Source organism: Lycorma delicatula, chromosome 2 (assembly GCF_047948215.1).
Source record: "Lycorma delicatula isolate Av1 chromosome 2, ASM4794821v1, whole genome shotgun sequence".
Classification (NCBI taxonomy): Eukaryota; Metazoa; Arthropoda; class Insecta; order Hemiptera; family Fulgoridae; genus Lycorma; species Lycorma delicatula.
The window spans coordinates 188041786-188060460 of record NC_134456.1 but is presented as its reverse complement, the minus strand read 5'-3'; the positions used below and the strand labels follow the sequence as shown (position 1 = coordinate 188060460).

Genomic DNA, 18675 nt, shown 5'->3' with positions numbered 1-18675 from the left:
GGGATCATGGCCTAGGCTTTTGCCGATGACTGTCTCCTTTTAGTTTGTGATAATTCACTACCACAACTAGAAGACTGGGTGCATTCAGCCTTGTCAACCTCAGCGGGTAGGTTGGACATTCAAAATTTAATGAGATGTGTGCCCAAGATGAAGTTTATGTTTCTCAAGGGCACAGATAAATTATCGTACAGTCATAACCCCCCATATTAAATATAAAGGCTGTGTAATCAGCCAAGTTAGAGTACATAAGTATCTAGGTGTTTTGTATGATGAAAAGATGCTGTTTAGCGACCACATTAGGCAAGTAGCGGCGGACGCCATCTCAGTGATGCACAAACTTAGGATTGCTTGGAAAGACTATGGGTAGTCGGGCCCGTCAAATGTACATGGTGTACCGGGGTGCCTTTGAAAGCATGATCTCTTATGTGGTGCCTGTTTGGGCGCATAGGTTGCATATAAGTATAGCACTTCTTCAAAATTTAAGGAGTACCTAGCATAGAGCCTTAATTGTATGCACTGGTGTTTTTGAAACAACCTCCTACGAGGCTACCACAGTATTGGGAAAGGCTCTTCCTATCGATTTAGTGATGAAAGTTCAGGGAGCCATGTGGAGATTGCGAAGAGGCTATGAAGCTGAGGTATTTGGAATGCGGTTTTGAGCCGGGTCAGTACCAGAGCAGAACGTCAATCGCAATGCACCAGATCTAAATTTTGTTCAGTTGCCCATCTCCCGGAAGAGGCAGCAGAGCCTCGCAATGGAAGCATGGCAGCTGGAATGGGACACCACGACTAAGAGAAGATCCTTGTATAACTTTATACAGGATTTGGGGGGATGTATGCTTCAAGCATTTTGCATTTTTAAGGGCAACAGGTGCCTGGGTGCTCACCAACCACGTTAATTTGAACCAATATCTGTTTCGGTTATGCCTGGCAGCTGATGAGCTGTGCAACTGTGGGGAAGTCCAGTCAAATGAACAACTGATGTTTGGCTGCCCTGCTTTTGGGGGGGGGGGGGGCCAGAGATCGGGCCATCCTGGAACTAAGAGGTCAAGGGGAAATTGCCCACTCACAAACGGCGAGAGCTGCATTGTTGGACCGCGTGGGAGTTCCTAGATGCGGTCGCTTTGTTGCCGTCTGTAGTTTGCTTAAGGGAAAGACTTTTACCGCATTGCCATGGGAAGCTAACCCTGAGTATGGCTGACCACCAGCCAATTATGGCTCCAAGCACTGTAAAATGGTGGACGGGTACTTGCTGGCATTCAGCGACCTAGGTGTAGCAGTGAATTGCTGCCTAGATGAAATAAATTTTATCATCATTGATATCATGTGTAAGAGGAGACTAGGATTCTTTGGACATATCATGAGGATGCAAGATTCAAGACTTCTGAAACAGCCAGTACAGTACAATCTTGACTCAAAAAACACCAAAACAAGATGCAGATGGATCAGAAAAATAAGAGAGGATCTGAAGGAAATTGCCTTACACCAGAAGACACCATAGATAAAATTAAACAAGAAAATGAAGAACAAAAACACTTGCTTCATACTCATGAGAAAAAACTCACAACATGAACATTTTCAACATTAGAAAGGACACAAAGATCAGAATATATGAAAAAGTACTGGGAGGACCGCAAGCCCCAAACAGTTCCATCAAAGAGATTTGGATAATGGACTGACTAAAGTGATCCTATGCAGTAATAAAAGATAATAATAATAATTGTAGCTGTTCTGATATTTAAGAAATATTTAACAAAAGTTGGAGGTTATTCATAAATGAAATTAATAGTGGTAGTGATACTAATTACTGATTGAAGTAGAGATTGAAAGTTGGTGGTCATACTTTGTAGCTCTGTATATCTAATAATGGTTCTCGCTTATATTGAAGCAATTAGTTGCCTTATTACATAATTGTTTCAATTCATTTTGCATGTATGAATTACACTTCTTTTATTTTAATTGCGATTCTAGATCCCAGCCTTTTTAGCATGTAAACGCCAATTTCTTCCTCTTTAGGTTGTTCTGGAAATTAAAACAAATAGCGTTTCTTATGCTTTCCCATATCTTCCTCAAACTATTTGGTAAATTTCCTTTTTTTCCTTCCTCATCCAAATTCACTACCCGATTAATTATATGATCATAAATAAGTTTTTCATACATCTTTAAAAGTAGAATATATCCTTTTCATAACTTTTAACAGATGTCAACACTATTGTTGATATAACTAAAAAAAAGATTCACAAATATTTTGCCAATAGTATAAAAAATGACAATATCATTTAATAACTAATGCTGTTTAAAGGGATGTTTTTAATTTATTTAGAAAACAATTTTAACAAAAATTGCATCTCAATCTTAATTAAGATGATTAAATGTACAAGACATGTTTTTTTAAGTAAGGGCTGTTTTCAGTTTGCTGCCATTAGATGCGGTGGAAATTGGGATGGTGCTAATGTAGCATGATTATCTATATCAATGGATCATCTGTTTGCAATAAGTTAACATTATTCATGTTAGTTGCTGTGTATTGCCTGGCTGAAATGAGTGCTATAATAAATGACTTGTGAGTTGTGAAGTGTGATCTGTTATTTGTTATCTATCGGTGAAAAATATATTTGCTGCTGATATTCATAGAGAAATTGTCAATGTTAACAACCCAGTGTTATGTGCGAAGGTAAAGTTCACCACTGGTGTTGTATGCTTCGTGGAGGAAGGACTGAATGTTCATGACAAAGAATGTACTGGTCGCCCAACTGTCATTACTGATGAATTGACTAAAAATGCGAATGCAAAAATCCGTGAAAACAGAAGGTTTACTGTTTTTCAATTATCGATTGAATTTTCTTTTATTTCGCAATTAGTAATTTATGACATTTTAACTGAAAAACTGGGTTACAGAAAGTTATGTTCCAGATGGGTACCAAAAATGTTGACAGAAACACAAAAAGAAAAATGTCTTACTGCAGCTCAAACATTTTTGAGATGTTATGAAAATGAAGGTGGTGATTTATGGAAACATGTTGTGACCAGTGATTAAACATGGATATCTTATTCAAATGTTGAGAAAAAAGCAGCGACCAATGCAATGGTGGTATTCATCATTCCCGAAGCCCAAAAGGTTTAAGCGAGAAAGTTCGTTCTGACTTTAGGGGAAGACACCCTCTGTAAAGCCTTATGGGCTTTACTGCAGGTAACTTTCGAAACCTCTGCTTTTGACATATTCCATCCAGGATGCGACGAGTGACATTCCCCATTGGTGTACTATTGTTTAATGAATTCAAAACAAAACACATCTCACAGTCTTAAGAAAGACTGAAAAGATCTAACTAAACAAAGGAATTGAACTACCTACCCATAGAAGGTAAAAGTGAGTTCAACACAACATGAAATATAAAAAAATCAAAAAGCTTATGGCTACAGTTTGTTGGAACGCTGAAGGGATTACTAATTGAATTTCTTGAATGTGGAAGAACTGTTAATGCTGCTACATGCTGTGAAACGCTTATAAAACAATGTTCAATTCAAAACAAAAGGCATGGGAAGCTAATTATGGAATTTTTTTTCTTCATGATAATGCACAACCTCATATGGCAAATAAAACCACTGAATAATTTTGTTGGAAACTCTTTGATCATCCGTCTCAATCTTGTCTCGTGCAGTCTCAATCTTGTACTGAATTTCCTCCATTTAAAACAATGGCTTACATCACAAAAGTTTGAAGATGATGAGGAATTACAAAACAGAGTAACTAATTGGTTTTAATTACAGGTGAGAGAATTCTTCAGTAACAGAGTAATGAAGCTGGAAAGCTGATTATATAAAACAATACACTGCAGTGAATGGCGAATATGTAGTAAAATAGTATATTTTACTACATATTCGCTATGTAGTAAAATAGTACAAATACGATTGTAGTATTTAATAGTAAATACTTTTGTAGTATTTACTACAAAATAAACTTACATATACATATATGTATATGTAAGTTTATTTTGCTATAATAAAGTTTTTTCTGTTTCGCTTATTTCAGTTTTTATATCAAAATGGCCTTTATTAAAAAACAAGCCTCGTATTTAAATTGTGATTACTGAATATCAGATAAGAAATATGTAAATCTAAAATCCAAACTAAATTTTTTGTATAATTTAATCATAATTAAATTTGCAGTGATGTAGAGAACTAGTAGGAGCCAGGAATCAATGTGTTTGTCATATTTAAAAGGTTGATAGTTAATTATATTTACATAATACATATTGTCTTCAAGCAAATAGTTCTGTAACCATTTTATTTAGTAGTTTATAACCACTCTTTTTTTTATTTATATTCAAAATGTAAAATTTGTGGTAATAAATGTATAATCTTTTTTTTACCATAAAATTTTCTACTACAATTCCTTAATTCCTTGATGATTATAGGCTTTCCACTTTTAGAGTAACTAGAATATTATTTAAGGTAAAAAAAGGAAGAAAAAAAACATTTTTTTATATAATATATATAATGAAACTATTTATTTTTATTCATTTACTTAATATTTAAATAATAAAAATAATAACATATTACAGTCATAGGATATAATCTTGAAAGAATAGGAAAAATGTCTTGCTCACAACTCTCATACTTTCCATGCATATAAAAACAAAAACTTTAACAAATAATTATAATAGTAATAATAATAATCACTCCTTTTGTTATTAAATTATTTATAAATTAATAACTTATTAAAATACTGAATAACTTTAAATGTGATAAATAATTTGCTTAATTATATCATATGTAATTATTTCTAGTAAATATCTAACATAAATATAAAGGAAGATATAAAATAAAAAAAATGTAAAATAACTTGTACAGTTTAAGCCAATAACTATCAGTAAAATAAACAGTAATCAGTTTTTAGCTAGTAAAAATATACTTCATATAAAATATACTATAAAAACTGCCTTTAGAAATAATTTTTATTGAATTGAGAAAATAGAAAAAATTTAAGCACCAAATAATCACTTTATATTATTTATTATATATATATATTTTTTTAATTATCACCTAAATACTAAATCTATAATTAAAGTAATCAGTCAAAATATAAAATAAAGAAATCAATAAATGTATAAATATTTGTTTAAAATCATATTTTCTTATACTGAAACAGATAAAAATATTTTATATAAAATTAAAAATATATATTTTTGAAGACTACAACTTCAGTTATTTACTGTTTTTTCATGGATACAGTTTTAATTAATACTAAAGCAAACTGAAGTAATCTCATTTAATATTTTGTCATCTAGTAATAAAATGGGTTCATTTATAGATGTCCTAATAAGAGAAACAAGAAAGAGAATGTCTTTCTTGATTTTTTTTTTGTGTGAATTTGTCTCCACCTAATTATTTCTCTAATTTTTTGTTTCTTTTTTATATGTTATAAAGTTAATGTGTCTGTTTTTTCTTCTATCATGTACATTTATAATGTGTAAATGATTCTTTTTGTACTGCCCATAAAATAAATTATGTTAATTTGTAAACCATTAAATCTGAAGGATAGTGTAGTTAGTGTTTAAGAGTTTGGGCAGTTTGTTAATGTTTTTTCTGCAGTGTTGACATAATTCACGTTTTGATATAGATTATAAAACGTACACCAAACCATATGTATTATAGTTATTATTATTGATCACTTTGTTTAAAATATATATATATATATATATATATATATATATATATACAAATTTTAAATATGTATGCACATGATCTTTCAGATATGCTGTAAAAAAAATTCATTTCATTGTCATATAATGAAAATTATATTTAAGAACTTTTAATTGAAAGATTTATTTCATATATAGAAATATCTTTGTGCTAAGAAATGTTTAAACTAAGTAAATAATAGATTAATTTTTACAGATTTCACCATACACTTATATTAGAATAAGAATAGTTCTTTTCTTTTCCAAAGTAACCCCATACAATGTTTTGAAATGAATAAATAGAATGAAACAAAGCTTATTAATTTCTAAATATTATTTCCATAACCTTAGAATATTGGCCCAAAAATGTAATCAAATAAGATAACTAAAAAAGAAATTAATCATGATTAATATACAAAATATTTAGCAGAAACTGTTTCTATACAAGAAAATATGATATAAACAATCTGAAATTTTTTAATTAAACTGATCTATTTTGTTTTTTTTATTCACATGGTCATCTATAATTGCAGTTCAGTTTTAAGTAAATGGGTTGATGTATTAATTTTACCTAGTAACTAAATTATATTTTAGATTTAAAAAGACCATTTTTATATACACGAGAAGTCCAAAACGTTTGAAAATAAACACTTTTCTTGGTGTTCTAAAATCAGAATTCACATCTAAAAACACTAAAAGTATACATGACATGAGTATGTGGCTAGTAGTAAAAAAAATACATTAGTAATTAATTTCATGTGCCTTAATCCCTCATTTTTTATACTGATCTTTTAAAATTTATTTTTACATAATTTTACAAAAATGTGGGAAATAATTTTGGTTTTATGGAAAACAAATACTGTTTGTGTTAGATTTAATGTGTTATATTATAGGATTAAATACGATACAAACAATACAATCGCAATATAAAATTTGAAACTTGTAGTTGTTAGTTAAATACACTTCAAAATAAGTATTTTAATTACAGTAAATGATTTTCCCATTTCAGTGGTTAATTATTATTAACTTAGCTAAAGCACAAATAATCACATATCTCTCTAGTACACTTAGTTCTCTGTGTGTTCATTATTAAATGTTATGGTGCAATTGAATGTTTCATATATTGTAAATGCTTAACTCCTTCATAGGAAAATATTTTTTTTTTTTTTAAAAGCAAGTCGTTTTGCTAAATTTTTAAAAGAATTATTGTTTGCATTTTTAAAAACATAATAAATAGATTATTTTTAAAAATACATAATCTTTTTAATAAAAAGTATAAAATTAAAAGTCTGACTTACAGTCACGTTGTTCCATTGAAATAATACGAGTAACTGCAAAAACATAACTAATTATAAACTATGGTAATGAACAAAAAAATACAGAATAATAAAAAATATTTATCAAATGACCAACAAATATTATATGAACAAAACTAATGTTAAATGTATTATGAGATCTAACAGTTACAACATAACAGCTAACTGAATGACTATTAATGCTGCTCTTAAAGCTGCAGACATTCTGTGGAATTAATTAGAATACTTTAGTTTATTATAAGAGGACAAAGAGAAAAAGATAATATTCAAAGCCTGGGAAAGATTAATCACATAATTCTTAATCTTTTTTTCATATTTAACTTCCATGTCTGTAAACCAGGCAATTTTACTGTTATAAAAAACTGTTTTTTTTTTACCTGTGTTTTCATAATCTAAACATCCATTTACTACTGGAAAGTAAAACGAATAAAAAATGAACACGTAAGTTTTTTCTCTTTTGAAAAAATTTGTATTTTTATCCAATCTGACAGAGTACCATTATGAAATGTATTGCTAGATGAATATAGCAAGCAACTTAGAGAAAAAATATACAAAAATGAAATAAAATTTTGATATTTTTATTGAAAACAATGTAAAAAGGGAACCAGGAACATAGTAAACATACGTGTATATCAATCATTATTCATTGAGCATGCTATAAAACTATGAAGAGTACTGTTAAAATCTCACTCTAGTAAAGATAAAGAATGCTAACAATTATGTTCTGTTTGTTATTCTACTGATTGTTAATACATAAAACCAAATTTGAAGCAGTGAGTTATGTTGTTCTTGGTAGATTCAAATATATTATAAAATATTTCATACATAGCATATTGATTGTAGCTGAAGTTCTGTAATGTTTTTTTATCATTCACATAAATGAAAAAAATTATTAAACATTAATTTTATTTTAAATAAATATAAAACAGATAAAATATTTTAATGTTTATTAAATCAGTTTTTTTATATATGGTATCATTCTTTTTTATGTTTTTATGTTCATTCTTCGTGAGCATCATCTACATAAAATGAGAGATTATGGTAATTTTGAACTGGACAGCACAATTTTTTATAATTTGAATATGTATTCTGTTATACAGAAGATATGTGGTATGCTCATTTACATGTGCTTGCTGCCACAATGTCATGCACGTATCTTCCTTGACTCATCAGTCCTACTTTCCTACTTTCTAAGTTGTGAACTATATCCCCAGAAGCTGAGTATCTATTTTTAATTCTTCTGAGTAAAACCTATATATTCGGTGCCATTAATTCAATATAACATCAAAAATAAAATACCTTTAAAAAATAGCAAAGTTTTTAACTAAAGTGTATTACAAACATTTTGATAGCTACTGCTGCCCCATGATAGCTTACACCATATGTTTTAACTTCCATTATAACAGCAAAGCACCTTTTTTGTTTATTTTTTTTTTAACAAAAAACTTAACCCATCAAAAACTTACTGTTGACCATACTACAAAATCCTAATTTAAGAATAATAAATAATATATATATATATATATATATACTCATATTTAATATACAAGACTTATGTGTGTATATATATATACATACATAGATACATACATACATACATACACTAACATGCTCATTTTCACTTGCAATCACATCAACATTTACACAAACACATATATTCATAGGTCTCACACATACAAAACTGCAAGCAAATAATCACTTATTACATACAAAAATAAAAAGTTTACATTTACAAACAGTGAAAGCTTAAATTCTATTTTTTTAATTAATAACCCACAAATATGCAATACACATATTTTTCTTAAATAAAGGAAGGATCTTTACATCTGACTAAGTGTACAATTATAAAATTCATAATCCATAGCCAGTACATTTAAACCCAGATCCGAAGCCCTATAATCAAACATATAATTAAAATTGCACAATAATATAATCATATGAATTATAATTATTTAAACTACAGTGAATATTATACAGTTATCTACTACTTGCATACTGAAATTCTAAATTTAAAAAAGAAAATCATCACTAACTTTATATATGTTTTTATAGTAAATATTTATAAATTATTAATTTATTTTAGTTAAGTAATTAAACTTTTTTTTAAAGTATTTTTATTAAATTTAAATTATTAACACGTTAACTGCTGGTATCTAGATTTTAGATTTTTTTTCAGTATACCTGTTTTACTTTTCAAATTTAATACATTTCAAAATTTTAATTCTCAATCTAGAAAGTGTAGGTTTTTGTGACATATAGCAAAAGTGGATTACATATAAAAGTTTGTATACAGTCATTTCAATTCACTTATGTCCATAAATTGCATTTTGTAGAAGTAAAATAGTTAAATTCTAGTATTTGATTTATTTCTATTTATAAAATATTAATTTAAATAAAGATAAAAATAAACAACAAACCTTTATAAAGTTACCAAAATTTGTTAATAATAGTACCTCAGCATGTTTTTAGTGGTGGATCTACTATCTTCAAGCATTAGTTTAAAATAAACATTAAAAATATACTTATTAAAATTGTATAAATATAATAAAATATAAAAATTGAATGGGCAATTTTTTTTTACAGAATTGTTAATTTTAAATTTATAGAAACATTCTTCAAATAATCATCAAAGGGCTGCAACATAAAAAATAAAAATAATTTAACAGTTCAATGAAGAAACTTTTTTCCAAAAGATATTTGGTTGTTTATATTATATAGTTAATATTAATAGTTGTGGATAAAAATTAAGATCTTTATGTACTATTTTGTTGTTAAAAATATTTTGTCTATAATAAAATTACAGTTACCAATTCAAGGATTAATTTATGTAGAGTTCAAAATATAATGAAATTCGTTTTTATAAAAGAAAAAATTTATTTCAGTTTTTGGTCAATTACAAACCCACAGCCTGAGATACTATTTTGCTTGTATAGTGCTAAGTTAGTCATCATGCAATAGCATCATGCTGTTTTTCTGTATTATATTTAGCAATATACATATTTTTTTAATTTTTAAAATTTATGTTGCTGATTAAAATTATTGAAGTCATTGCAGTGTATCTTACATTCTGAGCTCATCTAAAAATAAAGATTATTTTATTTAATTAATGAGAATATTATTTTACATTCTTTTATAGTTCTGGATAATAGTTATAAAATTAAATATATTTTTACATAGCATCTACTAAATAAACATAATGCTTTTTTTGTACTTTTCCTCCCTGCATTATACTACATTACATGCGTAAAATAAAAAGATATCTTCTCTCTCTTTTTAAATAATAACAGTCATTAGTTACAATGAGACCATACTGCACTGCATTGGCTACATACATATTGATAATACAATTCAAGGCTATTGCTATAGTGAATATATACATAAAACATATTTGGTAGTAGCCACTAGCCAACGTGTTAATATGAATTTAATTACATAAATAGCATATTCAGACATATTTAGGTGTCTTAGTAATAGTTTTATGAATCGTAAAATTTAGTTTTTAATCCAAAAATAAAATATTATCAATCCTTAGCTAAATTAAGAAATTTATTGATTATAAAAGGAAAAAACATTGAAACACAGTATCATAGTATGATATTTTTATTTAACAAATATAATATCTCAATAAGTTCTTTACATGTATAAAACCATTTCTAAAATGATAATTTCATATAAAAAATCAAATTTACAGTAAATTTTTAAATAATATTTCAGAATTAATTTATCGATAAATTAATACTAATAATATTTTTATAATAAAGATGTAAAAAAACCATAAACTAAAATTTAATTTGTAAATCATTGTTTATTGACCCAGTTTCATCAAACATATATTATTCTTTATATAATATAACTGCTACTCTGTTATCAAATTTATTAATTTATTTATGATGAACTCCAGCTGAAGTAGTAAAACAAAGTGATTTTTACAAATTTATTTTTTTCCTGGAAAATGAGTTAACACAGTTTTACATTATCTTGTTTCTTTTCCTTCATCCAAATATTGTAATTATTTATTATTAACATTTAACATTTGGATGAGTGAAGGAACTGAAGATGAAGCGTAAAAACAGTGAAAACACATTCTTCCTGAAAATAAATATTAAAGGACAATTTATTATAACTTACTGTTTTACTGCTTAAGGTAAAATTAATCATGCGTGTGTGTGTATTCATAAATAACAATGAAGCAATTTTCTAAATTTTTATCATCAAATACAATTCAAAGTAACAAAAAAGATTTTCCTGACTTAATTTTGTTACACCATGCATAAACCAGAGTATCTTAATAAACTATAATCCATTAGTTTAATTCAGTTATTCATTTGTGATTTTGTAAAAACAATACTCATCAAATTAGTTTGTATTTTTGCTCCGATGACATGTGTTTATGCTTGATAAAATTTAGTTACAATAGAACTCCACTTAACTGAAACCAAAGGTTGATCCTAAAAATGATTACAAATGTTTTAAATTCAGATTTATTTTCTAAAATTTGAGAAAATTAATAGTTAATCACTAAACAGTGGACAAAATAAAATCATATATATAACAATATTTATTAGTTGCTATTGTAATGTTTCTTTATATTATTAATTTATTAGTGTATTACAGTTACTTGTATATATTTTTTTGTTATTGGTGTTTGATTTATGGATCGTTTAAAATAAAAACATTGTGTAAAATTATCGTTTGCAAATGAAATTTATTGTTATTTCACCTTAAGAAAAGATTGGATTTATTAAATATATAATAAATTTTTTTTTTTAAATGTTGCAGATAATCGATGTATGAAACAGTTGCTTGATAAAACTCCATTACAACAAAATAAAATAAAAATGTTATTTGATTTTCACAAAAATATAAGAAAAATATGTATCTTATAAGTAAGATTTATAGTATAATATAAAATTTTAATATTTTTGTGAAAATCAAATGGCATTTATTTTCTTTTGAAATGTAGCAAATAAAATCAAGACTTCTACAGTTTCAGATCAATTTAAATCAAAATATAAATTAATTTTTATTTACAGCTAATCAAAATCTAAATGTATAACAAGAAATCGGGCAATTGCGAATAATTAAATGAAGCTTTTTTCGTTTGGTTCAACAAATAGAAAAAAACTCTTGCTTACAGAATCAATTTTCAATAGAAACAGAGTTATTATGTTAAATATATTTTGGCAACTCCTGCCAATGTTTAACTCGTGCTATGCTGCTATACTGTCAAAACGTTTGTGACAGTTTGTATATACATTTAATATTAAACTCATTTTGAGTCTGTTCTTTACAATTTTTACTTCTCTCCAAACAGATCAACCCATATTATTACAGTTAAATGAAGTTCTAGTGTAGTTAATCAAAATATTTTTTAACCATATTTCATAAAATGTTCCTTTTAAACTTGATATTTTCTTGATTTTATTTACAGTTGAAACTAGAAAAATATTTTAAAAATAGAGATAAAGAGATACCTGTGTAATATTTGAAGAAAAACAGTATTTTATAAAGATATTTTTTTTCATCATAAATTAATCTTCACTAAATTTGCAAACTTGATTCTAGCTGCATAATATTGTAATTAAAAAACTTAAGAATGTTTAAAATATCAATTATTCATTATTACCTGAATTAAAAGAAGCTGACTTAATAGTCCATTCACTTATTTTTTATTATCACAAAGAAGCTCAGCGTGCACACTGGATTGTTTATTTTATAATAGCATTCACTTCATTCTCAATCCACAATCAATAAGCTCAGTTACGCTACCACTGCTGCAACACCGCTTGATGTTGGGCATCCCTTAGATCCGAGTCTTTGTGTTTGCGTTGGACCACCCTTAAGATTTAACTGTTCATTAAAATAATAATATTAATTTATAAAAATTATTATTATTATTATTATTACTATATAATTATAATATATCTTAATATTTGGCTAAAGGATTGATAAGAAATCAAAGTGAGAATATTTTTTTAAATAAAATGTTTAATTACAAATACATTAAATTAATGACTAAATATGTTACTTTAAACACAAATAATTAAACAGTAAGAATATAATTAAATAATATACATTAGGAAAGAATAAAATCTTTACTAAACACAGAAAATATAATTTTTTACAATATTTATTTTAACATATTTATCGGCAGATTACATTAAAAATTTTACTTCATTATGTAAAATTCCTTGACTTTTCTCATAGAAGTTAGTAAAGGAATTTCATAAAATAATAAGGTTTTAAAAGAAAAATAAATTAAAAAATCAAAATGAACAGTTAATGCTTATAATTTAATATTATTTTCATTCAATTTTGTTGTGATGTGAATATCTACTGGCCCATCTAGAAGACATGTAAATCTGGGAGATTCTTCGTGGGCTCTTTAACATCAGTAGTCTTAAACCTGTGTGATACATACAATTAATCTTAACAATATTTTATCACTATTATAGTTATTTATAGTTATAATAACAACAGTAATTTTAATAATAATTAAAATAATAATAAATAAAGACATAATAACTACAAATATGAAAAAAGAATAAAATAGTTTTTAAGAAGTATGTTCCCAGACCACACAAATTATTATTTTATTGGGGCCAGCAAATTTATCCATTATTGAAATGAAAACTATCGATACAGTAGTAAGATGTTGCATGCAAAAACATTTTATTTATTTTGATCTGAACTATATGCTCTTTTTTAAAACTATTTTTTTTTTAATTGATTAAGATAAAATTAATAATTTATAATTTTTTCAGAAACGTGTATCTTGAATTTGCAACATTATTATATATAAACATAATTATAAAACAAAGTACTACAAACATCCACAATAATATATATAATTCATACTATCTTAATAATTTTAATGATAGAAGTATACATAATTAATTCTATAGTAAAACAAATCAATATAGTTTTATAAGTAAGATTATCAGAGGCAAAGTTGATTTGACCTTCTAGTATTACCATCAGTTGCTGTAGAAAACTTGGGCAAGCATTAAAAATGTAGGCCAAGTGATACTAGATTGAATATGATGAAAAGTGGAATGGAATTTCTTTCTCAGAAAGATATAAAATTAATTATTAATATTAAATGTGTAATATTTAGAATAATAATCCATATAAAAATTTACTAGGATAGAAAAGAAATATAATTTTTTTAGGTCAACTATAATTTATTCATATTTCCATCATAGGTAATACTTTCAAAAATTACCAAAATTGATCTTACAATGAATTATGTGACAGGAATGTTTATGGAATGAGTGAAAATTGTCAGTCCTAAAATTCTTTAAAATTTTCTTGAAACAAAAAAGTTTTATTGTATATTAATTTGGAGTAAGAACACAAATATCAGTAATAATATTGATACATAATACAAAAGTATGTTTATAAATTAAATATTGATTAATATCTATTTTTTAAGCCCATTCTTCTTTCCTGAACGATTGATAAGTAATACACCTGACATAACTCTGTGAAAGTATTACGAGCAAATAATTGATATGAATGGTTTAGAAAAATGGATTGTACTACAATACCAAGATTTGGGTGATGTGAATAAAAATCAGTAATTACTTTTCTTGAATGCTTTTTAAGAAATTGCTTATGAATGAATGTGAGAATAAAATATCAGAAATTGGATATACCTTTATCTTATCAGATATTTCTTTTCCTTTAAGTAATTTCTGATAACCATATACAAATACTGATCCTGCATATGTAATTTCTTAAAAGAGTGCAATTACAAGGGACAAAATACTTATTCTTATATGAAATTACTTATTGATTTTTAAGGTATCTCCAAGTGAACCTTATAATATGGCTGCATATTATAACCATTTATATTATGGCTGCATTTATGAATGTTCGTGATAGAAGAAATTACAAAAAGAGACAGTCCAAGTCGATGCAAAGAGATACTCCATTCTGAAGATGAATCAGTTAATCGTTTATGTGACATTTTCCTACCTGATGAAGTAAACAAGAGAAGAAGAGAACAATGGTCCTCTCCTTCTCTTATCTGAATTATCATTCAATGATAATGATCATCGAAGCAGAAAATGAAAATATTTCTTCGATACCTTGCAGACATGGGCTTTCAGACTGGAGTGGAAAATTTTGGTGTTGACAGTATGTAAAACATTCAATTATGTTTTGGACAAAATAATGCCAAAAGGTAATGACTGGATTCATTTGCCGCGAAATGCACAGGAGGTTAATGAAGGCAAATTTATATGGGTTCGAGGTTTAAAATGTGTGTGCTAGGTGCCATAGATTGCACCCATATTGAAATAAAAAAACCAGCGCAGTTTGGTATGTTATATCAGTCGCAAGGATTATGCGAGTATTAATGCGCAGGTAACTTGTGATACACATGAAAAGGTAATCAGTGTTGATGTTTCATGGCCAGGGCTCGATGCTATCATGGGTGCAGCCATGCACCCACGATAGTCATATTTGGCGATGCAGTAAAACACTGGAGGTAATGACAAAATTTAATGGGGCTGCTTGTCTTTTAGGAGATAGTGGTTATGCTACTGTGCCATGGTCGCTTTTGGTGTTTAGAAATCCTGAAAGTAATGAAAAAAAACTTTCAATATACAATTAAGAAATGAAAGAGCAATTATTAAGAGTTTTCAACCAAATAATGGAGCAGTTCACATTGTTGGAAAACCTGGTACAAGTAAAATTAGGAAAGGCTCTTGCTTGTGCCATTTTACACAATTTTGGAAAATTGATGAATGATTTATATGAAATAGCAGTTGAAGGAAAATGATGAACTAGAGGAAGAAGTAGACAGATAAAAAGAAGAGAACAGAAGAGAGCTGAAATACTGGGTATACTTGGGAATTAATTAATAATTGAAATAAAAATTTTAACTTTTAATCCTTCTGTCCTGTGCATTTACATTTATCCTTTTCATTTGATTAAAATAAATAATTAAAGTTACAAGAGAATGTAGTAGTTGTGTCTACAAAAATTGTAAATAAATAAAGTTAAAAAAATTATTTGTAATAAAAAATAATTAAATAAATACAAAATAAATAATTATTATATATGTATAGGCTCATATGAATGCATAGACTGGTAGAAGCTACGTATGTAAGCTAAAACGTACGTTTGTAAGTGTTATGTGTTACGTATTCATCCGTACGAATGTGCCTCATATGTATCTGCTGAAGACTGCTATTGTGCATGGTTTTTTTTGTTTATTTTTTATTAATTTATTTATTTGTATTTATTTTTTTTCATTAAGATAGGATGGGATAAAAGAAAATGAACTTAGTTACAAAATATGTTAGGGAAAATATCACAAACTGAAATAAGAAGCATCGAATTGGTCATTAATTTGTTCACTGGAAGATGCAAACAAAGTAGTGTCAGTTTCCTTGCCGTGTTCCACTTCTTTTTTGGAATTTTTGAACTCCAGTAATTCTCTCTGCAATTTTATTTCTTCTCTTTTCATTTTCATTTCTTGTTTCATTTGAGTTCTGATGAGTTGAAATTGTTAATTGAGAACAATTTTCTGTAATTTGCAATTTGACATAGGAGCCGTTTCATCAGTGTCACCTGCTTTTTCTTTCAAAGTCAGCTTGGTATTTCAATTATCCATATCAGTTATAGAAAGTACCGGTGTTTCGCATTCTTCTGGAGTATGTTTATCTTTTCCATACTGCTTGCTGCCCCTGGAACTTGTTTGAAATTGGAATTTTCATATTCTTCTAGGAGGCTTAACAAATCCTTCTCTCAATTTAATAATTTTATTTTTTTTGCATGTTTTCTTTTTAATTTCGTGCTTCATATTGTTATATATTTTCTTTATTTTTGCCAGTAACATTTTCTTTCCTGTGCACTGTTCATATTCTTTCAAAATGTTTGCATTTTCTTAAGCATATATAAATTTAAAGGGCAAAGACTTATTTAAAACAACTTTATGATTTCTTAATACATTTACTAATGTTGCCCTACAATCAGCCACATTTTTGGTATTGTCCGGAACAGGTGAAAATTGTTTTCTTCTTCACTTGATTACATGTTTAACAATCCAATTGAAAAGTAGAGTTCACTAGCAAGGAATACATGATATACTGAGTAAATTAGCAGAAGTGACATCATCATGGATGTACATAAATCATCAGGCTCTTTCCATTTTTGTATGAATAAGTTTAAAGATGCAGGCTTATATTTAATATCTAGGCACTGTCATTAATTTTGTAAAGAAAATCTATTTCTTAATAGAAAGAAATACATTTACATAAAGTAAACCATATGCAAACTCTTTAAGACTAAATGTAATTACTTATAAGATAAAGAAAATGTTTATTCACTAATTTTTAAGAGAATACTTTTCTGAATTATTAATTACTTTTCTTAACAAGTAATTACTGATCAGTATTCAATATAGTTTATTCACATCACCCTTTATATTTGTTGTTAATGTTCTTTTTGATGATTAGTGTTTTATTAAATAGTGGATTTTATCTTTGAAATATCTCTAAGGTATTAAACCACATGGATGAGATATAACTGTAAATGAATTTTGAATTAATTTTTTTGTGACTAATTTTTTATTAGTTATCTACTTCATAAATAATCCAGAAATAACTATTTTTAGCATTAATGAACATAAATATTTAATTTTTTAATTCTAGTCAGTACAAGAAAAGTTCACTGTAAAACTTATTTTTACACTGATAACTATTTGACATCAATTTTACACCTTCAGAGCTCATTCTCTATTTATTTTTACAGGTTTTATTGAATATCTTTTTTTATCTGCTAAGGGATTAATAGTGGTACAATCAATCACCCATTCACAATGTGGGGTGAAAAATTAAAATGTTTACAGATTTTATAGTGTCGTTAGATGTTCTATGTTGTATAAAATAAAGTATTTTTGCTAACAGTATGTAATATTCCACACAGTACATGCTTTTACACATTCATCCAGTTTTTTAGAATTCCTTTTTTTATCACAATTAGAAAGACTTACGGTGAAAATCCTATTAATAATTGCATTTTAAAACACATTTTAATTTTAAAAACTATTATTTTAATAGAAATTATATAAGTTCTTACATTAATGAAATTACTATGCTAGTTTACTCTAAAGTACGTTAATAAGGTAGGATTGTACTAAAATAGTTCAGATCTATTGAATTGTTAAAAATTTAAATTATTGCGTTAGATTAATTTTCAGTGTACAGATAAAATAAATCGGATACATAGAGTTTGAATGTTATCAAATATTTTAATTTACTTTCTTTTTGTAGGTTAATTTTGATATATTTCAATTTTTAATGATAAATTTAATAAATACAATTTTTTTCATCGATACTAAAATTACAAATTTTGTATTAAATTCATTAAATTTTAGCATATTTAAAAAAAATATTTTAATGGAAAAATGTATCTTTAAATTGCCATAGTTAACTTAAAAATTATTTTAGAAATTTTTGTTTCTATTTTTTACGTATTCACATAAAATTTATTTTAAAACATTAATGAATTTTAACAGTTTATTAAACTACGTTAATTAAAATTATAAATTATAAAATATAGATAATAGTATATTGAATAATTCTTTAATCAAAATCTCAAATCTTCAAACATCATTATGTCTATAATTAATTATATTAATCAAATAAAAATAATGAATAATAATA

At 26.6% G+C, this 18675-nt stretch overlaps 2 protein-coding genes across 4 annotated transcripts in view; both read right to left on the bottom strand.

Annotated features, from left to right (window-relative positions):
* The window catches only part of LOC142319519 (uncharacterized), a 28872-nt gene extending 16117 nt beyond the window's left edge, over positions 1-12755 (bottom strand). Inside the window, exon 1 of the mRNA XM_075356891.1 lies at positions 12624-12755. The gene's annotated coding sequence lies outside the window, so the exon portion shown is untranslated. The remainder of the gene's footprint in view (positions 1-12623) is intronic.
* The window catches only part of LOC142319518 (uncharacterized), a 113263-nt gene continuing 105475 nt past the window's right edge, over positions 10888-18675 (bottom strand). For 2 of the 3 annotated variants that reach the window (XM_075356886.1, XM_075356887.1), the window contains exon 8: positions 10888-12847. In XM_075356886.1, coding sequence (XP_075213001.1) covers positions 12758-12847 — 90 coding nt within the window. In that variant the 3' untranslated portion in view covers positions 10888-12757. Of the gene's footprint in view, positions 12848-12881; positions 13404-18675 lie in introns of those variants that run through there. The other variant, XM_075356890.1, reaches the window with a different exon arrangement.